General features: G+C 44.2%; 1 protein-coding gene across 1 annotated transcript; it reads right to left on the bottom strand.

The window, feature by feature from the left end:
* Positions 1-646: 646 nt before the first annotated feature.
* On the bottom strand, positions 647-23,706 carry LOC136652421 (vomeronasal type-2 receptor 26-like). The gene is made up of 7 exons (XM_066629361.1): positions 23,697-23,706; positions 22,149-22,938; positions 16,928-17,219; positions 13,724-14,563; positions 10,325-10,552; positions 8,972-9,098; positions 647-1,548 (listed from the first exon to the last, which is right to left on the bottom strand). The coding sequence occupies exons 1-7, from the start codon at positions 23,704-23,706 to the stop codon at positions 647-649; spliced, it is 3,189 nt and encodes a 1,062-aa protein (XP_066485458.1).
* Between the last annotated feature and the right edge of the window lie 419 nt (positions 23,707-24,125).

Here is a 24,125-nt window from a genome sequence, read left to right on the forward strand (position 1 = left end):
TAGCTTGAAAGATAACCTCTTCCCATAAGTCTGCCAGATTCATCAGGTCTCTGCACTCCAAGAGAGATCAGGACTGTCCCCTCTGTAGTGACATTTTGAAGGGTTATAAACCATTTTGTCCTCACAATCTTTAACTCAGTGATTTTCAACCTTTTCATCTCACGGCACACTGGCAAGACACTAAAATGGTCAAGGCACACCATCAGCTTTTTGACAGTTGACAAGGCACACTGTACTATCAATGTCAGCTCACATCCCCCAATGGTCCTATTGATAAATGACCCTCTCCCAAATTCCCACAGCACACCTGGGGACCATTTGTGGCACACCAGTGTGCCACGGCACAGTGGTTGGAAATGGCTGCTTTTGATTATTTTGATTATTTTGATTATTGAGTTTCCTGAATTGTTTCCCTGTTTGTTTTTAAATATGATGTGCTGTTAATTTTGGTTGTTGAATTTTAACTTTTTCTGATATTTTATTCTTCTTTTTGATAAGCCAACTAAAACTACCTGCCATGGCTTGGAAAGGCATGATATAAATGCTTTTGAATAAATAATGGAGGTACAATTAACACTGCAAAGTTCCAGATTGTATGAGAAGGAGTAGCAGAAAATGCTGACTGAATGGATACATTTTCACTACTTCAGAGTTTCCACTTTCTTAACTGTTCCCTGCTGTTCAGCTGAGGCACCCACAAAATAATGTAGCATTTGGGGAAAAACATAAAGCCCAGCAATGCAGCACTGGAGGCTAAAATAGAGAGGACGGCCATGACGACTAGGTTTTTTCCCCTGATGCTCAAGTAGGTTGAAAGAAAGGCCAGCCAAACACAGGTAAATGCAAACATGCTGAAAGTGATAAATTTGGCTTCATTAAAAGCATCTGGCAAATTCTGAGCAAGGAAGGCCACAGTGAAGCCAACAATGGCTAGAAAGCACAGGTAGATCAGTTCACAGTAAGTTGTGATTGATGATGGCTCATTACATTCTAAAATGATTTCTTGAGCTGTTGAAAGCATGTCAGCATGGGGGAATGGAGGGGAAATTGCCTGATAAACTATAGAAATGACTGCCTCAGTAATCACGCAAGGAAGAAAAATGGAGCTGGCCAATCTTCTCCCCATCCAATTCTTCAGAGTAGACCCTGGCTGTGTGGCCTTGAATGCGAGCACCACTGTGACTGTTTTTGCCAACATAGCAGAAATAGCCATTGTGAAGGTGATGCCAAAGGCACTTTGGCGGAAGACACAGACCACCTTCTCAGGTCGGCCAATATGCAGCAATGGACAAAGGAAGCACAGCAAGAGAGAAATTAAAAGTGTATAGGTGAGGCTCCGGTTGTTGACTTTGACTATGGGACTGTTGTGGTGCTTCACGAACAACATTAGCACCAGAGCTGTGACCAACACAAACAAAAGAGCACAAATGACTATACCGATACCCAGAGGTTCTTCATAAGACAAAAAGACGACAACTTTGGGAATGCAGGAAATCTGGTCCTTGTTCAGATAATGATCACTGGGGCATGCAAAACAGTCAGCCATGTCTGAAAAAGAAGAGTCATGCAACCAATACAAACAAACAAACAAACATACATACAAACAAATACATACAAACAAATACAAACATAAATACATACAAATACATACAAACGTGTCATATTGTATTGTGTCTTTCAAGACTTGCTTTGTGGGGGAGGGATTGACTACCATGGTCATCCAGATACCATAATGATGCTCAGATATTAATGCTGGGGACCCAGTTCTATCCAACTTACCAGCTCCAGTGTAACCACAATGCAGCCCTGTGGTAAGGGAACACATGTTTGCATACCCTAAGAAGGCTCCAGTGACTGCCCCTCCACCATAGGATGCAGCGCGCACCTCATTGGCACAACTGCAGCAGAACTGGAAAATTGCATTGGATTAGGCCTTCAGTTCCTTGATAGACTTTATTATTATTATTATTATTATTATTAGTAGTAGTAGTAGTAGTAGTAGTAGTAGTAGTAGTAGCAGTATATCGCATTTCAACTAAAAGTTCACAAAGCGGTTTACAGAGAAAAATCGAATAACGAATGTCTCCCTGTCCCAAAAGGGCTCCCAATCTAAAAAGCTGCAAAAGAACACTAGCAGGCAGCCACTAGAAAAGACACTGCTGGGGTGAGGAGGGCCAGTTACTCTCCCCCTGCTAAAAAAAAAAAAAGGAGCAACCACTAGAAAATGTGCTTTTTACTCAGTTAGCAGGAGACTAACAGAGACTAATGGCCCAATCCTATCCAGCACAGTCGCAGCCCCTTTGACCAATCTGAGAAGTATAGTGTTAAAAGCAGAAATTTAGATAGCAATGGATGTGGTTCACATCTGCAATAAAGCTGAGTTAATTCGGACCTTGGAAACAAAAGTGGAATTTTGCTGAAAGGAGAGGCTGCCCCTTGATTGGACTGGTAGCCTTTGTAAGATTCATCCTGTTGGCTAAGCCAGGGGTGTCCAAACATTTTGGCAGGAGGGCCACATCATTTCTCTGACACTATGTTAGGGGCTGAGAAAAAAAGAATAAAATTTACATTTAAAATTTAAATAAATTTACATAAATGAATATATTAAAGATGGAACTTATATGAATGCATGAAGGTCTTGCAGTAGCTCAAGGCCTATAAAAGTCTTTGCACAAAGCAAGGTCAGCTGCCACTGCTGCATTACAGACATGAAACACCAAATAGTGGAGGGAGCCCTTGTCCCACAGCTCAGGTGACAGGTTGAACAATCATCCTCACACTGAGAGCAGTTGCATTGGGCCAGCACAGGCTCCAGCAAGTCCCCGGAGAGCCAGAGTCTCATTGTAGACTGAGGGCTCCCCGTGGGCTGGATTGGGAGTCCCTGAGGGCTGCAAGTGGCCCCTGGGCCGGGGTTTGGGCACCCCTGGGCTAAGCTGCCTTGATCCTTTGGGGGTGACTATGATAGATGGCCTCAGTCTTAGACTGAGTACTGTCTAGAGCAGTGGTGTTGCTAAGGGTAGCAATTGTACCAGGAAACACGGTTTGGGGGGGGCAAGCAGTTGCGGACCTACCATTAGGTCCGATGGGGCAAAAGCTCTGGCTGCAAGTCGCTAGGACCCCCATGGAAGCCTCTCTGAGTCTCCCAAAGGGGGTTGTAACTGTGCTTCTGGTTTCCTGGAAGCACAGTTTATAGCATTGGGGAACCTTAGAGAGGCTTCCCTGATGTGGTCCTGGGTCACGCGAAGCTCCGTGAGCCTCAGGTAAGTAGGGGGTGTGGATTTTTGCACAGGGGGGCTGCTTTAGCCTGCAGGACGAGGTGCCATCACAGACCTTTGCCCCAGGCGCGGGGCTGGGGAGGTCTGCTGCTGAGTGCAACAACCTCAGCTTGACTCTAGTGGCCAAGATTGTGAAAACCTTGATGCTTTCAGATAATACTATGCTGTTATATAGCAATTGTAAACAGTTTTCTAGGCTGTGTGCTGTGATCTAACTTTTTGCTAACTTTTTGAAGGAGTGTACAAACCTCTTAGACCACCAAAACCTTGCTGGGCAATGCCAGCACTGTGGCTTCAGCGTCAGCACCTGGTGTTGTAAAAGCGCCATAAAGTGTTTTTCTTTGGTGCTGGCATGATGACCTACAACATCTCGCTGGCGCTTCATCCCACCTGACTGTCGACAGGGAATGTAAATGCTTTGTCTAGTGGTGGAGGGACAGTGGAGGGTGGGAAGGAGGCAGGGATGGGTGTTTTTGGGTGGGGGAGGGCAAGGAGGTGACAGTTCAGGCCTCAGAGGGGCATTGATGGCAGAGGAAGCCTTCACCACATCTTAACCCCCTGTCCCAGGCCTTACCCCAAGGAACCCTCGTGCCTGCTCAGTTGCAGCACTGAACAGTCCCTGGCCCCAGTGGCTCCATTTCACAAGTGTTGCATAGAACTGGGCTGCCAGTCTCATTGAACTCTTCGTTAATTATTTCCTTTCCTGCATCGGTTTTGTTTTGTTTTTGGATCTGCTGTGTTGCTGTTTTGGTTCATACTTCGCATCTCTTGCCTTTGACATTCCTGGATGTTTATTTTACCGTCTTCTCTTTTAATTCTTCTGGATTTAATTTTTTACTTATTTTGATTCATTATACCTTTTGTACCACCTGCCTGTCAGGGCTTAAAAATGTAGACTAAAAATGCTTTTAAATAAAGAGCTATAAAGAATAGAGAGGAGAACTTAAAGCTGTAAAAGCTTTAGATGGTTGTCAATGAAGTAGCAAATGGAAAAAACTAAAATTGCTATTTCTTCAATGTTTCCACTTTCTTAACTGTTGCCTGCTCTTCAGGTGAGGCCTCCACAAAATAATGTAGCATTTGGGGAAAAACATAAAGCTCAGCACTGCAGCACAAGAAGCTAACCGAGGGCACAATCCTAACCCCTTATGTCAGTAGCAATGGACAAAGGAAGCCCAGCAAGAGAGAAATTAAAAGTGTATAGGTGAGGCTCCGGTTGTTGACTTTGACTATGGGACTGTTGTGATGCTTCACAAACAACTGTAGCACCAGAGCTGTGTCCAACAGAAATGAAAGAGCACAAATGGCTAAACCGATACCCAGAGGTTCTTCATAAGACAAAAAGACAACAACTTTGGAATGCAGGAAGTCTTGTTTTTGTTGGATAGTGATCACTGGGGCATGTGAAACAGTCAGCCATGTCTGATAAAGAAGAGCCATGGAATGAATAAACACAACTTACCGCATTGTGTTTTTCCTTGGTAGACATGAATTGTGGGAGGGGGATGAGGAAGGGAATGACTATCATAATTCAGACCCTAATATTGTACCTGTGACCTGGTGGGGGAACTCAGACCTGTGACGGGATATTCTGGCTAAGGAAACTGTAACAAACTCTAGGACCACAATCAGCTCCATGCTTCACAGTGTGTGGATGTCGTAGACCTAACTGTGTACATGGATGTCCAGGTGATATCTGTGGATTGGTGCACACCTTAAACTAGTGTCACTGTTGCATCCAGTTTTGGATAATGCAGACCTGGCTTGGATTACGCAGGCTCTCATGATATTCAGGTTGGGCTACTGTAGCAAGCTCTACTTTGGACTGTCTTAGAATGTTTGTAGATAATGTAGCTGAGAGCTCTTCAGCGGCACCAGGAATCATGATTGTATCACAAGTCCATTAATAAATCTGCAGTGGTTGCCTGTACATTCCTGTACAATGAAGGAAAATATCTTCCCATAGGTCCCATCAGGTCACTTTTATGAGCATGTAGCACTTTTACGGTCGTCATCACCTTTAGATAAACAATGGGTGATGACTCACAACAGGAGCTTCTCTGTTGTGGTGTGTGGCCTAAAAAATGCACTCCCAGTAAGTGCAGATTGTCATGCTGCTGACATTTTGATGGGATGTAAAAACCTCTTAGAACTCAGTTCTGTTTCCAGGGAGCACCAGCAGTTTTGCTGCAGTACTGGGTGCTGTATAAGCACCAGGAAGTGCATTCTGACACTGTGTGAATAAGTGGTACTGGCAGAAAGGCCTGCACCATCCCACTGGCACTGTTTCCCACCTGGCAGTCACTGGGGCAGATAAATGCCGTGCCAGGTGCAGGGGAGGGTGGAACAAAGACAGGGATGGAGGATTTTGGGTGGTGGGAGGAAAAAGGGTGGTTCAGGATTGAGAGGAGGGCATGGATGTTGGAAGAGATCTTCTCCGCATCCTGTCCCAGGCATGAATGGCCTAAATGGGGCTAGTGTGTTATGTGCTGGCAGTAGAGTTGGCGCAGATCCAAGTCGTCACATTGAGCAGTCTGGGGCACTTCGTGGGGTAAGGGAGCAAAAGCTCAATTGCAGTGCTGGATAAAGTGTAGGCTGGGTGTCTCAGCTTCACCAGCTGCACACGGGACAGGGCTTCCTGTCCTATGGAATCCTTCATTGACAATTTCCTTACCTATATTGGCCTACTGGTGTTATCTGTTCTGCTGCTGTCTTGCTTCTTATCTCTTGCCTTTGAATCTATCATAACGTTTTCTGTTTTAATTATGCTTGATTTGATTTTTTTTTTCCTTTTTTGACTCATTCTTTTTGAAAGCCTTCAAAGGCTTGGAAAGGCAGGGTAAAATTGCTTTTAAATAAAGAGATATATAGAACATAGGGGTGCATTTAAAACTGCAAAAGCTTCAAATAGTTGTGAGTGGAAAGCAAAGGCAGCGAAATAAATGGACACGTCTTCAGCGTTTCCACATTCTTAATTGTTCCCTGCTGTTCAGCTCGGGCCTCCACAAAATAATGTAGCATTTGGGAAAAAACAGAAAGACCAGAAATGCAGCACTGGAGGCGAAGACACTGTACAAATCTTTGACTGCACTGTTTTTTTTTTCTGCTGTGATCAAGAGGATCAGAATATGGGTTGTCCAAACACAGAAAAACACGAGCATGCTGAAAGTGATACATTTGGCTTCATTAAAAGCATCCGGCAACTTCCGAGCAAGGAAAGCCACAGTGAAGATGACAATGGAGAGAAGAACCCAGAAGATCAATTTGCTGCATAATATGGCTGGTGACGATGCTTTACATTCCAATACGATTTCTTGACTTTGTGAGTGCATGTCAGCATATGGGGATGAGGGACAGATTGCCAGCTGCACAGCACAAATGACTGCATCAGTAAAGAGGCATGGAAGAATAATGGAGCTGGCCAATCTTTTCCCCACCCAGCTCTTCAGAGTGGACCCTGGCCGTGTGGCTGTGAATGCCAGCACCACTGTGACTGTTTTTGCCAACACAGTAGACAAAGTCAATGTGAAGCTGATGCCAAAGACTGTTTGACGGAGGATACATATAACCTTCTCAGGTCTGCCAATATATTTCATTGGAAAAAGGAAGCACAGTAAGAGAGAAACTAAAAGTGTATAAGAGAGGCTTCGATTGTTGACTTTGACTATGGGACTGTTGTGGTGCTTCACAAACAACAGTAGCACCAGAGCTGTGACCAACACAAATGAAAGAGCACAAATGGCTAAAGCGATACCCAGAGGTTCTTCATAAGACAAGAAGACGACAACTTTGGGAATGCAGGAAGTCTGGTTCTTGTTTGGATATTGATCACTGGGGCACATGACACAGTCAGCCATGTCTGAAAAAGAAGAGCCACTCAACCAATACAGAAATCTCCCGCACTGTATTATCTCTTTCAAGACTTGCTTGGTGGGGAAATGGGGAGGTAGTGACTGTCATAGTAACTCTTCATCAGATATTATGCCTGTGCTCAGACCATTGAAGGAACCCTCAAGCTTAATGGGCCATCCAATCCCATGTGACTTTCCCAGCACTGACAGCAACAGGGCATGTGCTGCACCCTACAGAGGAGTTTCAAGTCCCAGAGACCTCCTCAAACTAAGGAAATATTTGTGTCTCCAAACAGGCCAGTGCGGTCACAAGGGGTCTGCTTAGGCCTGTGCTAGAGATTTTGCTGGCTTAACTCCAAGTGGTCTCAGGTAGATGGATTAAGCACAGACAAGGTGATAAGAGAGCATATCCTCTGTCAACAACTCTGCTTCTTATCCTCAATATGCCTCCATCCCAGTCCCAGTCCCTGCCCCATTCTTCCCCATGCACATCCTGTTCTGCATTCCCCAACTGAACACCAATGGGCAGTATACCTTATGGAGCAAACGCCTCCATTTGAAACACCCCATCCCCAACACCCTGTAAGCTGCTCCCTGCACCTTCAGAGCCGTTCTGGGTGGCGAGAGCAATCCCCTACTATTGTCTGGGGAGATTCTTGTGCCTTTTCCATTGCCCTCAGAAGCTTGGCTGGTACTGATATATGACAGCGTACAGCACAGGAGCCTCCACCTTACAGGACTTTTTGCCACAGAAGATATGGCTGGTGCCCTCCTTGACAGAATGAGATATACTGATAAGGCCAAAGGCAGGCCGCTGCACATGTAGCTAATCTCTGCCTATTTGCTGTAAGCACCCAATTGGGGATGCAATCCTATCCACACTTAGCAAGGAGTAAACCACATTGACTATAATGGAATTTTATTTTGAGTAGCTCTGCATAGGATTGGGCTCTAAGTGCAAGGCCTGTTATTGACCTTGAGCTATTGCAAGACCTTCATCATTCATATAAGTTCCATCTCTAACATAACCATTTATGTAAATTTATGTAAATTTATTCAAATTTGAAATGTAAATTAATCCCTTTTTCCCCCTGGCCCCTGACACAGTGTTGGAGAGGTGATGTGGCCCTCCTGCCAAAAAGTTGGGCACCCCGGTCTAGAAAGTGAATGTGTTTGTGCATTCACTGATCTAAAAGACCTGCCCCACTTTTCCAAAGTTCAAAGCCAAGTACAACATATTTAATTCATAATTTAAGATACAGGTGGCCCCAAATTTCAGTGGATCTGATATCTGGGTTTTCACTTCCACAGACCAGATCACTGCCAACACTCATCCATTGGCAGAGAAGGTAAGTTGGCAGGGGGTGTAGGCAGTGGTTGGGGAAGAGGCGGGGGTCCACTGGGTGCTGGTCAGGGAGGGCAGGGGCAGATATGTGTGGGAAAGTGTCATTCATACACTATCCACACATGCCCAGCTTTGACATGGCCTCATGAGTCCACTCTGATTGCACCAGTCAGCTGGTACAGATCCAAGTAGATCCATTTGGGACAATCAGTTGGCAGAGTAAAATTTTCTTTTAGTTAGCTCTGTGTCATGCCAAAGTCCTTGGCCAGCCCACTGCATGGAGCCGATGCCAGCAATGCTACAAATTCTTTGCCAGCCAAGGATAGGCTTGGGCCATGATATGCACACAACTGAATTAATCAAAACACATATTTATATAACAAAGATAGGTCACATTGGAGAAATGACCCAATAATCTCAATTTGTTCATAGATCATTCCTTCCTATTACTCTGAATCACAGGCAACCTTTTCAAGAACTCTGTACACTGCAACCCTCACCTTTCTGGTCAGACACCTTCCCTGCTGGACATGGGATGCAATCATAGCAACAAAAGGGCTCCCCTTCCTTGTTTCTTTTGCTATATCCGGGACGGCAGTTGTCATTGCACACAGAAAGGGGCCGTGCCTAATCCACCAATGAAAGAGGAGAATGTTAAGTTTCAGAACAATGAACTTGGACTCCTGAAGATGCAAAGTGTTTACAGTATGATGCTGCTGGTCTTCTAAGCATGGTGTGCCTGTTACTGAGTCTTGTATGCATGTGATAGAAGCAGAAGCAGAGATGGCAATTGCACTGAGCAGTATGTTGTAAGAGCCAATCCTAAGCTCCCTGGCACCTCCAGGTGTTGCGGTGCCACAGTGGCCAGGGAGTCTGCCCAAAGACTCCTCAGGGCAAAAGGGTCTTTTGTCCCCTTCCCCTGAGGAAAGCCCCAAGCCCTACAATGTGGGGACTCAAATCTGTACCAGCTATTTTGACGGCACAGACTTGAGAAGCCCTATGTTGGGCTTTGCAGCCCAACGTGGGAGATAGGATCTGGTCCCTTCCCATTTCCCCCTGCCCCGAAAAGTCACATTGCCATCCAGTAGTGCTACTTACCGCTGGTGCTTCAGTGCCCTCCCATCCCATTTGCGACACCCAGAGCCAGCAGTACGCATGTACTGCCAGAGCTGAGGATAATAGTATTGAGCCCTAAGACTTCAGATGGCATGAAAGAGTAAGAATTACGTGAAGGATTGAGCAGATATTTAAAAAAAACAAAAAAGAAAATATGTCTCTGGTGAATGAAAAGAGACTCTCCATGATGTAGAAATTAAACAAAGGGAAAAGGGAAAGATGCATATTTCTCCAAAGTTGTGATAAAAACCCATGGAACAGTGGATTAAGGGCATTCGTCACTCATCTGTCGTTAGTATTCTTGCAAATTCTATTGTGAAGTATAAGAAGCTTAAACTAAGATAATTAAAGAAACGTATTAGCATAAATAAATCCTCTGTAGTCTTTCATGGAGGACAATATGAACTGTGCCCAGAAAATGACGCCTCAGCAAGGCATTAATGTCCAATGAAGCCTCAGCAGGACATTAATGTCTAATGGCTTTCATGGAGAGGGAAGGGAGGGTTACCAGTATGAACCGTGACCAGTAAGTGATGCATCAGTGGAAGACACTGAGCTGTTTCTCGCTGCTGTTTACAGGATGAAAGTAACCAAGCATTATTTCAAAGTCTCCAGAACTGTTTTGGGGAGTCACCTGATGTTTGAAGCTGATTCCTTGGCCAATCCTCAAGGTTTGGCAACTGTACATGCTGCATAAGGGAATTCTTCCCAAACTGTTGCCTACATTTCAGTCCTACCTGGTTGAACCATCTGTGCCACACAATGGCATCCTCGTTAATGGTGATGACTTCATGGGGAGGAGCCTGGGGATCCAGCCTGCCCACCTTGACTTTAACAAAACTTTGGTTTGGGAATGTGACCCAGTTTATGATGTCAAATCCTGCAACCGATTCCCCATTCTGGTGAAAGGAAATCTGGTCGCCAGCACTGTTGTTAAATGACACCATTTTCAAGAAGTGGTGGAGCTACACATAAAAAGGGAAAGAAAATTTTTTTCAATAAAAGAGCCAACCAAAAAACGAGGACTTGAAACTTCCCCTCTGAGATAAGAAAACACAGCTTTGATGGATATAATGTTCTTATAATCCAGAATACGGCTGATTCACTGTTCCTTCCAGTCTGTCAAGTCTGTCTGTGACAGTGGATGCCTGAGACTCAGATTGTGGAGTACAGGTCCAAGATGGGAATGAAAATCAGTGTAGGAGGCTGAAGATTCAAGCTGGAGAAGTGGGAGTAGAGCAAGGAACTAAACCTGGAGGCTGAAGCCCAGGAGCAGGGCAGCAAGCAAGAGTGAAAGCTGGATGAGAGAATTGGGAACCAGTGCTACAGACAGCTCTCAAGTCAAGCTGCAGCACTAAAGAGACCCCATGGTTTACTGAGGGATTGTAAAGAGAACAGGAATTCCCCCTTCTTTCCTGGCTCTTTCTGAGTCATGATAGGATGCTGTGATGGTGCCTAATTCCTCCTCCCACATAGGCCCATCAGAAGTGAGGCTTTCAGCAACTGGATGGCCATTTCATTGCTTTTCCCAAACCTCTGCCCTTATTCTGTGTCTTCTGCTTCTAGATCTCCAGAGTCAATGCAGGGGTCTAGAAGCAGGTCTAAGGCTCCCGATGTTGGTGTCACAACCCTTGAGATCGTAGGCTCCCTTGAAGTGGATGTCTATGGTGGGGGCATACTTAGGTCTAGGGCTACTGTCCCTCTTGATATCCCTAGACCAGTGGTTCTCAAACCTTTTAGCATTGGGACACTTTTTAGAATGATAATCTGCCAAGACCCACCAGAAGTGAGGTCATCAAGCAGGAAAATTTTTAGCGCCCACATATGACAAAATCAAATCAATTAAGTAGCAGTGCAATCTTGTCCTGCGCTGGAACAGAAGAAGTGGCTCAGCTGGAGGCAATAGGAAACTCTTCCCCTTACCCCTGGGTAAGCCACCATGGCCTCAATGGGTCTCCTTGGACTTGCGCCACCTCAGGAGGTAGCACAAGTTCGAGCAGAATGGAGATTCAAGCCACTCCACGCTGTTCAGGGAACAGGATTTGGATCCAGCATAACAGATGGCCCCAGCCCTGCCTCCCACTCCCTGCACACCTGCCTCAGGACCGCCCTCCATGCACCCCCCCGCCCCAAAACGCCTCCCTTCTGCCTGCTCCCTGCCCTCCCAAGACCCCTTCATCAGCCCAGCTCACCAATGCAATCCTTCCTCTCCAAGTGGCCATAGAGGCTAGATGCAGCCTCTGTGTGCCGGGCGTGTCTCTGTGCTGACTCCCGAGGAGGCGCAAATGTGCTTTACGCCCTATGTTAATTATAAAAGTTTACAATAAATAGGCTTAAAAATTTATTTAAAATAAATTACCCTCCTAACCCTCCCAAGCAGTGACTGATCTTGTTTAACCCATTTTTGCCTGGTTCACAGGGGTACACATTTGGTCCCTGTTGCATATATGCAATGTTGGGCAGAAATGGCTTAAGGAATTTCCCAACATTCCAAAAGGCTGTAATCTTAGCCATATTTACTCAGGAGTAAGCCCCTTTGACTGTCATTGTTAAAAGCATATACATAGTAGCTTGTGAAAAGAACAGGTCTGTAACATTTCCCCACACACATTCCACAGTAGCATCAAGTCTAATATATTAAAAATAAAATATGCATTGAAATAAAAGGAGACCTACCCAAAATGGCCCTGCAGCTCACGTAGTGGGTCCCACAGTTTGCCCCTTTGACTGTCATTGTTAAAAGCATATACATAGTAGCTTGTGAAAAGAACAGGTCTGTAACATTTCCCCACACATATTCCACAGTAGCATCAAGTCTAATATATTAAAAATAAAATATGCATTGAAATAAAAGGAGACCTACCCAAAATGGCCCTGCAGCTCACCTAGTGGGTCCCACAGTTTGAAAAACACTGCCCTTGTTAGAGATAATGGGCAAAACACAGAGATAGCAGAAGCGCAAACCAGCAGCTGCAGTGTGTGGTGCTCAGAGTACAGGGAAGAACGCCAAAAAAGGAGGCAAGACCCAGGGAAGTCCCAGCACCAGAGTCTATTTACAGGCAGTATTTACAAGCAGAAGGCAGTTCCAGAAATTGGCAAGCAGAGGCAGTCCAGTGAACAGTCCAAGTAGTCAGCAAATCAGGCATCAGTCCAGCAGAGATTCATGCCACAACTCACTCCTACAACCCACACAGTGGAGTGTGCTGGTTGGACATTTATACTCCTGTCAGCCAATGGGAAACACCATGACCTCATCACTGAGAAATGTCATTGCATCATCCTGGGCAGGGATTGCATCAGCTTTTCCCATCTCTCCTTGTTCTGTGCAATGACTCAGCACTTTGCCCTGATGGGCCCTTGCCCCATTGTCTGACAGGTAGGCTTACATTTAGCACACACAAGTCAGCTGTCTGGTAGGCCTGCCTTATCCAGCCACCAAATTGCCTTACTGTATGGGGCACATACTGTAACATTCTAGTCAACTGGAGCACTATATATTGCTGCTCATTGGTATTCTTAGAACTCTTGTTTATGTAAATACTTTTTACTTGTTGGATTTGATATAGATAATCGCTTCTCGGCCTTTTGGCTAAGATCATGTATATATTTGCCTGATTTACTAAAATTCCCTTCTGACAAAGGAAGAACATGCAGTGAGCATGAGCCTTTCATCATATCCATAATGTTCTCTCTCAGTCATCTTTTAAGGACAGATGAAGCTCTTCTGACCCTGACATTGCCATTTTCATTTGTTTTTCTCTTCTACTGCATTAAAGCCACCCATAAAAACATACTTGGAAGACCTTGGGCATGGGTGGTCAATATGAAAGCACGGTGTGTAAAAATATTTCATAATTAACTCCTGATAGGCTGCCCAATCACCAATAGCTCGCCTCAGGCATATATCCCTTCTTTTGATAATGTATGTCCAAGGGTAGAAAATGGGCAGGGGGGGTTAAAAGAGGAAAAGTATGCAGCATGTGCCATTGCTACTGGATCTATCTGTTTCCTCCCCACTCCCTGGACATAAATGTCCCTGTTCCTGCCACCACTACCTGATCCATTAGCAAGGGACACGTGACAGTCCTTATACTGCAGCAGGAAATGCAAGGATGTGTCACCAGCTTAGATGTTACCTGCCATGGTTGCTGATTTTGAAACCTCCTTCTCTCTCCCTCCATCTTTGCCCTGTTATTGGAGTTGGACACATACATGGCATGGAGAGCATGCGCCACAGCATAGACGGCATTGTAGATGGTGTAGCTTTGGCCTGTAAAGCTCATTGGAAAGATGTACTCTGGAAGGCTCTCCAGCCTCTCCTCTCCAGTACAAGCAGCCCTTTTGGTGTTGTTAGGAGAACTGGAGAATGTGCACTGAAATGCACTCTCCCAGAAAACCCTGATAAAACCATCTTCTTTACTGCTGGAAACGTTTCTGCTTTGAAGAAAATCTTGAAATCCTGGAAGTTCATGGGAGTGAATTGCAAATGATAAAGAACCATGAAAGTCTTGAATATCGCAGTCATCATAGCTGGTAGAATATATTAAGTCCGTGTGTGTTGTCAGAATCCAGACTTTACCTCTTGGCTTGTGATTTGTGCCTTTTCTTCCTGTATTTAACAGCCATCTCAGACACAGCATGGAACTAATGTCTCCATAGAAGATCAAGACATGGACTTTGTGGTTCATTACTTTATTATAAAATTCTAGTGCTGTTTCTTCCTTGTCAACAGCTAAACTGCTGAATGACTCCAGGATGGCAAAACAGATGCCATTTCTGGAAAATTCAGGGAACATGGCTTTCCTGAACCATTGTAGATTCATCTCATCGGTAGTAATGAATCCAATCCATGTCCAATTGAAATGCAGCAGTAACTGGATTATCCCCCTGTATTGATGGACTCCATTTGGTTCTCCCCGGTAGACAGTAATTGCTTGGTTCTTATCTGTTGAAACTGCAGCAGACCCAAACACCAGCTAAATAGAGATGGGCGGCATAAACAAAAAAAAAATTGATAAAATGACCTATGTTGCTATGAAACTGCAGTAGACTCAAACAGCAGCTAAATAGATGGAGGATATAGAGAGAAAGACTTCTCAAAATGACGTATGTTGATTTCTGTGTATGAAGGAGGTGATCAGGAGTGAGAGCAAGAGCAGTTATGTTCTGGTGTGTTTTAAAATTGTATTTACTATCCCTGCATGATAGCATAACACAGTAATTCTCAAACCTTTTAACATTGGGACAATCTTTTACAAATGATATTCTATCAGGACCCACTAGCTTTACAAAACTTTTAAGATGATCCTGAAAGAAATAATATTTAATATTATTAGAAATATTTAATATTTCTATATAAATATAATATTTAATATTATTAGAAATTATTAGAAATTTCTAATAATTATTAGAAATTATTATTATTAGAAATATTTAATATTATTAGAATTATTAGAAATATTAGAAATTATTAGAAATATTTAATATTTCTAATGAATATATTATTTATTAATTAAAAAAAACTTTATCCTTTTCTTGTAATGAGGCAGTCCTAATGAATAGCCTCAAGCCTTGACCAGCTTACAGCCCAATCCTAAATTAGTTGTGAGTGGGCTGTGACTTAACCAGATGCCAAGTCACTGCTGGATCGTTGCCCACATTCCACCAGAAGGCAGAAGACAAGGATTTGAAATAGAAATGCAAAATCTTCATTACACAGTAACACGAATGGAGAGATATTGGGCTTCAGTACTGTGCCCAATCCAACCCGATGTAAGTGAAGTTTCCTATGTTGGAGGGAACAGCTGCATCTGTCCCTAGTCATGTGGGTAGTTCCACTTTGGCTCCAAGCTCAGATCATCTCCTGACGGTCTCCGCTCATCACTGCCAATACATGAAGGAGTCAAGGAGTCAACACAGTTCAAGGTGGGCAGGCTCACTATTCCAAATGAAGCTGCAAGAGACTCCAAGCAGAGAACAATTCAAGCATCTGGCAGAGCTCCTTCCTCACTATGTCCCTCGAGGAAAAGGTACTACCTTCTCTCTTTACTGCATGCTTGGGGGGCATGAGGCCGAGTCACCTACCCCACCAAGTCTCCTGGGAAGAATAGCAACAGTCTACACCAGTGGTTCCCACACACTGAGCACTGGGATCCACTTTTTAGAATGAGAATCTGTCAGGACCCACCGGAAGTGATGTCACAACCAGAAGTTGTGGAAAAATTTTTTAACAATCCTAGGCTGTAATCGTACCCACAGTTACCTAGGGGTGAGTCCCATTGACTATCATTGTTAAAATAATATACATAAAGGCAAGAGGTACTTTTTCAAGTGGGTGCTCCTCTTGTATTTAGCAGGGGGAGAGTTACTGGCCCACCTCACCCCAGCAGTGTCTTTTCTAGTGACTGTCTGCTGGTGTTTTTTTTGTGTGTTTTTTTGCATCTTTTTAGATTGTGAGCCATTTTGGGACAGGGAGCCATGAGTTATTTGAACTTTCTCTGTAAACTGCTTTGTGAACTTTTTGTTGAAAAGCGGTATATAAATAATAATAATAATAATAATAATAATAATGATGATGATGATGATGATGATGATAATAATAATAATAATAATAATAATAATAATAATAATAATAATAATAATAATAATAATAGTTTGTTAAAAGTACAGGTCTGAAATATTTCCCTAAATGCAGTCACATACCATGGTAGCATCATCTAATATATTAAAAATAAAACACTGAAATGAATGGGAACCCACATGAAATTGGCTCGTGACCCTCATAGCGGGTCCCGACCCACAGTTTGAGAATCACTGGTCTACGCACACACAAGGCCAGTTCTTGAATAAGTACAAAAAAGGGCATGCACACATCTCACAGAGAGATTACTTTCATACATGCATCGTATGTGTTCTTCAGGGTTAACTTTGGCTTATGTATGCACATCATGTTCTTCAATGGTAGCTTCTTCTGTGTGGAAGGAATTGCATGTCCACTTGCAAGAACAAAAATAGCCCTGCATGAGAGATCGTGGCCTCCTAACATTTTGGGCAACAACATTAGAAACTTATGTGAGCAATGGCACTTGAAGGAGCAAAGCAGTGAAAAATTTGCTCTTTGTAAGTGACAAAAGTCTCTCTCTCTCTCTCTCTCTCTCTCACACACACACACACACACACACACACACACACACACACACACACACACACACACTTTCTCAGCTTTACTGGATGGAATTGGGGAAGCATGTTATCCATCACTAAACTGGTGTTAAATTATCAAATTATTGTAAATGCCTGTGTAAATTTCAGGTTATTCTTCACCTGCACACACATTCTACCTGCAAAATCTTGTAGAGGCCCAGAATGTCTACAATTTGGCGGGAGATGTCAGAGGTTAGTTCTTCTGTGACTGCCATCAGATTGCTAATGTTGTCACACTTGTAGTTTGGTACAAATCTTTCCCTTGTTGAAATAAGTTGCAGTGTGGCCTGGTAGGCCCCCTTGGCCTCCAAATAGCTGTCATAAATGTTGAATCCCAGTGTAATGTTGGGCAACAACTGTGGATTTTCATTGATCTCCTTGATAGCAAATTCCAAAGCCAGGACATGCTGATAGTTCTGAATAAACATCCTACAAAGAGAATTGTGTTTTGTATCACAGGCATATGTACTTTTTGCAATTATTGCCACTATACTATGAATCCATCATTATTTATTCTGATGATGTACATATAAACGATGTTTCGTAAGGCAATATGTAAATCAGGATGGGTTATGCAAGAGTAAGACCATAAAACTATACATTAATGCACAGATCATATCAACCTAAAGAATATGTGAGATCAGATCTACAACCTCAACATTTTGAATTGGATATAGAAAGATATACATAGAAGTACAATACAGAGAATTGCACATGAGTAAAAGGAATTCTCAATTTCTTACTTCCGTACTTCCATTGTCCCATCCTCAGCAAACTATTGTCTTAAAGCAGCTGGTTACGCAAACATAAGCAACAGGGATGCTGAGGAAAGGACAGATGGAATGGCACATGGAACTCCTCATGACGTCATTCATGGTGCAACAGAGGGTGATTTTGCTGGTTACCAGTTTTGGAATAAATCAAGTTATTTTCTCTTCCATGTTTTAATGGTGGAGGAATAGTTCAGTGTGTAGGACCTAGTCACACACTGAATGGAAGGGGGCAAGTTTTCCTCTTCCTGTATAACACTAAATAATTCAAGAAATCAACGAAAATTTTTTCATAGCCTCTCTCTCTCTCTCTCTCTCTCTCTCTCTCTCTCTCTCTCTCTCTCTCTCTGGAAATAGTATAGGATTGGGTCCCCAGACTACTCAGACTTTGACTCATTTGACTCATTCTTTAAAAAAAAAAAAACACATGAGATTCTTTCCTGTGCAGTTTCCACATTCTGCACCTCCCTTTATATTCTGATTAGAGTGTTCAAGGTTCAAGGCTGCAAAGATTCACTGTGTATTCATAAATATCTAGCAAATGTAATGGAGGTGCTCAACTGGAATTTGGGTTAAGTTCTAGGAACAGAGGCTACTATAAATGCAACTGCAATCAAGACCTTCCCAAGTAATTGATTTGCTAAAGAGTATAATCTGGATTAAGATATTTTATAAGGGGAAATTCTTTATTCAGACCTGCTAAGTTCAGGCTGAGGAATATTTTGGTAGGAAGTATTTGGATTGATCTGGAACCAGTTCTGAAAGACAATGCCTCCAATGATGAGGTCTCCTGGCTGATAATACTTGTGATGGACAAGGTGGGGATCCCACCTCCCACAATTGACCATCTGGGAGTCACAAACCGCATGTGGCAACAGCCCCATAATGAGAAAGACCAATATCAACATCTTGAGTGCCAACCAGCTCTCTGAACACAGAGTCTTCTGTTTGCACCTACTACAATATCATCCGAATCTCCACGATTGTCACAGGCTGACTCGTACAGCAACTCCATTTGCTGATAGGCTTGATGAAGACAGGTATATAAAATACTAAGTAATAGAAATCAGTCTTTTGGAGCCTCCTTAATCCCTAGACCACACATGGTACGAGGTCTATTTATGCCATCCTTCACTGTGTTATTGACCATTGGAACTCCACAATGGGCATAGCAAGACACAGAATTAATTACAGTCCCTTTGAAAATTACAGGGGATTAAAAAATTATAGAAATGCCGTCTCTGGGGAAAGAACTTGCTTTCTGCCTGACGTCGGTTCCTTTCTCTTCTTCCTCATCCTTTGAGATAGGAAAGGGATCCATTGCTTTAAATCAGGGGTGTCCAAACTTTTTGGTAAGAGGGCCACATCATCTCTCCAACACTGTGTCGGGGGCTGAATCACTTTACATTTCAAATTTGAATAAATTTACATAACTGAATATATTAGAGATGGAACTTGTATAAATGAATGAAGGTCTTGCAATAGTTCAAGACCTATAAAAGTCCTTGCACAAAGCAAGGCTAGCCTTTCCTTCACTGCCATTGCTGCATCACAGACATGAAACAGCAAGTAGTGGAGGAAGCCTTCGTCCCACAGGTCATGCAAGAGGTCAAACAGTCATCTTCACACTGAGAGCAGTTGCGTCAGGCCAGCATGGGCTCCAGCAAGTCTCCAGAGGGCCAGATGGTCATTGGAGACTGCGGGCTCCCCGTGGGCTGGATTGTGAGTGCCCAAGGACCCCAAGTGGCCCCCGGGCCGGGGTTTGGCCACCCCTGCTTTAAATCAAAGCACTGTTTGTCATGTTGTAGCATCATTTCCCAGCTCAATTACCTTGGGGGAAAATGTCAGACAGTGGAAGGGCAGATACTGAGAAGATTGTTGGTGCCTTCAGAAGTGCATCAAATAATGACACACAGAAACAGAGAAGGGCCTCATTGCTCCCCCTACCACTAAGTTGTGGTCAGCCCCACAAAGCTTAGAATTTTGCCAGAAGTCTTTAACCTTTTGTTCATCCTCAACTTTCCCTGTGAAAATCCTCAGCATTGAACTCCCATCCAGACACCTCAAAATTTACTGAAGTGCTTTTATTTACATTGCCCACACTCACGACCAAAAATACACAAGGCAAGCTTTTTTGTTCTTTAAATGGGACTGTACCAATTGCTATTGAGCTGCTGCTAACTCTTCAGCGGGACCTGTCCCCATCACTCTTCCCCCCTTATTGTGGGCACACATCTCAGGGATATAGCTCACCTATTTCCCCTTGTGTCTCTTGCTTAACTCAGGAAGCACAGCAATCCCTACTCCGACTTCCTCTGCTGCATTGTACATGCCACGTGGGAAAGCTGGCCTGCAGCTTAACGTCCCCCCCACCCCACCAGTTGCAAAAAGGTCTGGCTGCAGATCAGACAAAAAATCCTATTCAATATTCATAGGCACCATAATGCCGTACAAATGGGTTATGAATCATCGCCACCCTTGCCCTGCCCCATTCCATCACTCACCTCCTTTCACTTGCCCTCCTGCAGACCCTGCACCAGACCTTCGTACTCTGCCATGTGGCCATGAGACCACCAGCACCAACAGAACCTTCCCACTGGCACTTTACAGTGCTTTGGCAACACCAAGGTACAGTGGAGCATGTGTTTCCACATTCCCCATAGGACTGGGCCATCAATCACTGGCTTTTCCACTGACATTCTTAGGAGTCACACTTGGAAATGTGCTAGTTCTACCTTAAAAAGTAGGCTGCTTACTGCCCTGGAAGGAACACACATCATTAGAGGTGGGAGAAAATGGTGATAATGAAATAAACAAACACCTCTTTCTGCACTTCTTACTTTTGTGGGGGGTGGCCAACATGGGGGTGCATGTGTAATGACAGTGGATGCATCTGCTGACATTATACCACCTATAAAACACACATAGTTCACGTCTAAAGCAATTATAATTTATAAATTCAATGTAATTTTGAATAAAAACACACAACACTGCTCTCTGCATTTCTAACTCTGGGAAAACTCCCTGGAAAAAAAATTAAACCATTTCCTGACATTTCTGCTCATCCTGCATCTACAAGACTAACATCCTTCATAGACCTGAGAGCTCCTTGCCAACAACACATTATTGAAAACCCCCTGTCTAAGCAAAAAAGCAGTAACCTTTTCATGATACCCATTAACTGACCTTAGAACTTAGAACTTCCCTGATTGTGATGTTCCACCAAGAACATGGCCCATGCAGAGTGCATCTGAGAGCGCTCCAAGGGAGGCATCTGTCTGCCTCTCAGAAACTGCTGCTGCAAGAGCATGAATAGTGACAGAGTGCAACCAGATTGTGTTAGGAGGGAGTACCAACACCAGAATACATTCTGGATGGGGTTCTTGGGCCAAGCTTTGAACCTGGATGTCCAGGTGAAGATGGTGGATTGAAGGACCCTTAAATAGTTGAGATTAGTACACCTTCTGAATCCTTTTTTAATTTTTAAAATTATTTTATTTTTTATTTTTTTCAGATAAGATGGACCTGGTTTATATTACTCATGTTCCCTTGATGCCTAGGCTGGGTTACCATAACAAATTCTACTTTGGATTGTCTGGTACCAGGGGTCATGATCATGTTGCATGCTGGTGAATCCATCTGCACTGGTTGTCTGAACATATCTGAGCACAGTTCACCTGGGATGACCTATGCAACTCCTTTATGGAATGGAACGAATATAACTCGAAAGACAACCTCTTCGCATATGTCTGCCAAATTCCTCTGGTCTCTGCACTCCAAGACAGATCAGGTCTGTCCCCTCTGTACTGACATTTTGAAGGATTCTAAATCATTCTTGTCTCATGGAATCTTTAATCGAGTATTTTGTTTCCTGCATTTTTCCCTGTTGTTCTTTTATATGCTGTGCTGCCCTTTTTGGTTGTTGCGTTTTGAATTTTAAAAAATGTATTTTATTCTTCTTTTTGATAAATCAACTGAAATTCCCTGCCATGGCTTGGAAAGGCAGGATATAAACACTTTCAAATAAATAACACAGGCCTACTAAATTGAGGGTCAGAAACGTTTTTCCCAAACTTTATGGTGTTTTGATATGGATTTGGGGTGCTGAGTCCAAAAATGGCATCCGTTTTGCCCTATCATGTCTAGTTTTGGAGCTATAGTATAGCCTCATTAGTGAATCGTTCAAGCAGTTTCCTCATGAGGAAGCCATGGTGTAGGCTTCCTCATGAGGAAGCTGCTTGAACCATTCACTAATGAGGCTATGCCGTGTCTCAAAAACTGGACGTGATAGGGCAAAACAGATGCCATTTTTGGAATCAGCACCCCAAATATACCCAGAAATTGGTGTAACGTTTAAAGAAGCAAAATGTGTGTGTGGGCCTGTGTAATGGAAGTACACTTAAAATTGCAAAGCTTCCGATTGTATGAGAAAGAATAGAAGAATGGGCGGACTGAAATGGATGCATCTTCACTTCTTCAGTGTTTCCACTTGTGTAACTGATCCCAGCTGTTCAGGTGAGGCCTCCACAAAATAATGTAGCACTTGGGGAAAAACATACAGCTCATAAATGCTGCACTGGAAGCTAACATAGAGAGGCTTTCAATGACTACTGTGCTTTTTCTGCTGATGCTCAAGTAGGTCGGAAGAAAAGCCAGCCAAATACAGGAATATGCAAATATACTGAAAGTGATAAACTTGGATTCATTAAAAGCATCTGGCAACTTCCGAGCAAGGAAGGCCACAGTGAAGCTGACAATGGTTAGAAAACACATGTAGATCACTTCACAGTACATCATGGTTGTTGATGGCTCATGACATTCCAAGATGATTTCTTGAGCTCTTGAAAGCATAGCTGCATGTGGGAATGGGGGAAAGATTGCCTGAGAAACAATAGAAATGACTGCCTCAATAATCATGCAAGGAAGAATAATGGAGCTGGCCAATCTTCTCCCCAACCAGTTCTTCAGAGTGGACCCTGGCTGTGTGGCCTTGAATGCGAGCACCACTGTGACTGTTTTTGCCAACACAGCAGAAACAGCCATTGTGCAGGTGATGCCAAAAGCACTTTGGCGGAGGATACAGATCACCTTCTCAGGTCGGCCAAGATACAGCAATGGACAAAGGAAGGACAGGAGGAGAGAAATTAAAAGTGTATAGGTGAGACTCCAGTTGTTGACTCTGACTATGGGACTGTTGTGGTGTTTCACAAACAACCTTAGCACCAGAGCTGTGATCAACACAAATGAAAGGGCACAAATGGCTATACCGATGCCCAGAGGTTCTTCATAAGACAAAAACATGACAACTTTGGGAATGCAGGAAGTCTGGTCTGTGTTTGGATAGTGGTCACTGGGACATGTGAAACAGTCAGTCATATCTGAAAAAGAAGAATCATGGAACCAGTTCACAAAAGTGTCATATTGTATTGTCTCCTTCAAGACTTGCTTTGTGGGGGAGGGGAAGGGATTGACAATCATGGTCAATAACGCTCATCCAGATCTCATAACCATGCTCAGACATCTTTGCTGGGGGCACTCAGGGCCTACAATCCTACTTTCCTAAGAGTAAGCCCAGTGGTGGGATTCAAATAAATTAACAGGTTCTATGTCCTAATGACTATTTTAAGACATATGAAAGGCAGCGGGACTTTGAAGGTAAGTTATTGAAATCAGGCAAGGCTGCAAAGGGGGTACAGGGGGCCATGGGTGCCTGGATAATGGATGGGAATACTGGGGGAGCCCCAGTACAGGGACCAAAAGTGTACACCTGTGGGCCAGGCAGAAACCAGTTTTAAATCTTGCTCTCTTGTTGTCATTGTGCTGTGAAACAAGGCTGCAATCCTATCCACACTTTCCTGGGAGTAAGCCCCATTGACTGTGCTGGAACCTACTTCTGAGTAGACAGGCACAGGATTGGGCTGTTAGGCTGCAATCCTCTCCACACTTTACTGGGAGTAAGCCCCATTGACTATGATGGGACCTACGTCTGAGTAGACACGCAAGGATCGGGCTCTCTGTTCCCCTGAGCGGAGCCTGTGCGGCGTCGCAGTCAAAGGTTTAGCAAGCAGAGCGGGGCAGGGCACGTGAGCCCCTTAGCGAAGGCAAGAGGCAGGCAGGCTCTGCAGGCAGTCCTTACCATGGAACATGGTCCGCAGGGGAAGCGGTGGCCACTCATGGTAACACCAGGCAGGTCTTCTGGGCCATGGTGCTTCCTCCCGGCTGCAAGCTCCAGGCTGCCTGGGCGGGCACCTGGGGAGGCTGCAGGTGTGAGGCAAGTCGCTGCACATGGGAGCCAGGTGGGCGCTGTGCCCACAGCGTCACAGGGGCACTTGGCGAAGCCTCCACCAGAGCCAAGCCTGGCTTGGCAGGCTCGCTGTGGGACTTCCGTCCGGGCCCGACCAGTTTCACTTTCCCGGCGGCGCCTCCAAGTGCCCCAGGAGGGTGCGCCTTCTTCCACCTGTTGCGCCAAGGCTCCCTGGCTGGAACGCATGGAGGTCTCTCCCAGGCTGCGCGCTGGGGAGGTGCCGGCTGGCACTGGCGGCTTGGCTCAGCTCTGCTCTGCAGG

This window comes from Tiliqua scincoides, chromosome 5, assembly GCF_035046505.1.
Source record: "Tiliqua scincoides isolate rTilSci1 chromosome 5, rTilSci1.hap2, whole genome shotgun sequence".
In the NCBI taxonomy this organism is placed as follows: domain Eukaryota; kingdom Metazoa; phylum Chordata; class Lepidosauria; order Squamata; family Scincidae; genus Tiliqua; species Tiliqua scincoides.

What these genes read in the sequence shown, in the direction of transcription:
- LOC136652421 (XM_066629361.1), bottom strand. An exon ending in AAAATCAGCAACCATGGCAG is followed by an intron (nt 10,553 to 13,723) that starts GTAACATCTAAG and finishes TTTTATGTGTAG; the next exon opens with CTCCACCACTTCTTGAAAAT. An exon ending in GAAGGTGTCTGACCAGAAAG is followed by an intron (nt 1,549 to 8,971) that starts GTGAGGGTTGCA and finishes CTTCTTTTTCAG; the next exon opens with ACATGGCTGACTGTTTTGCA.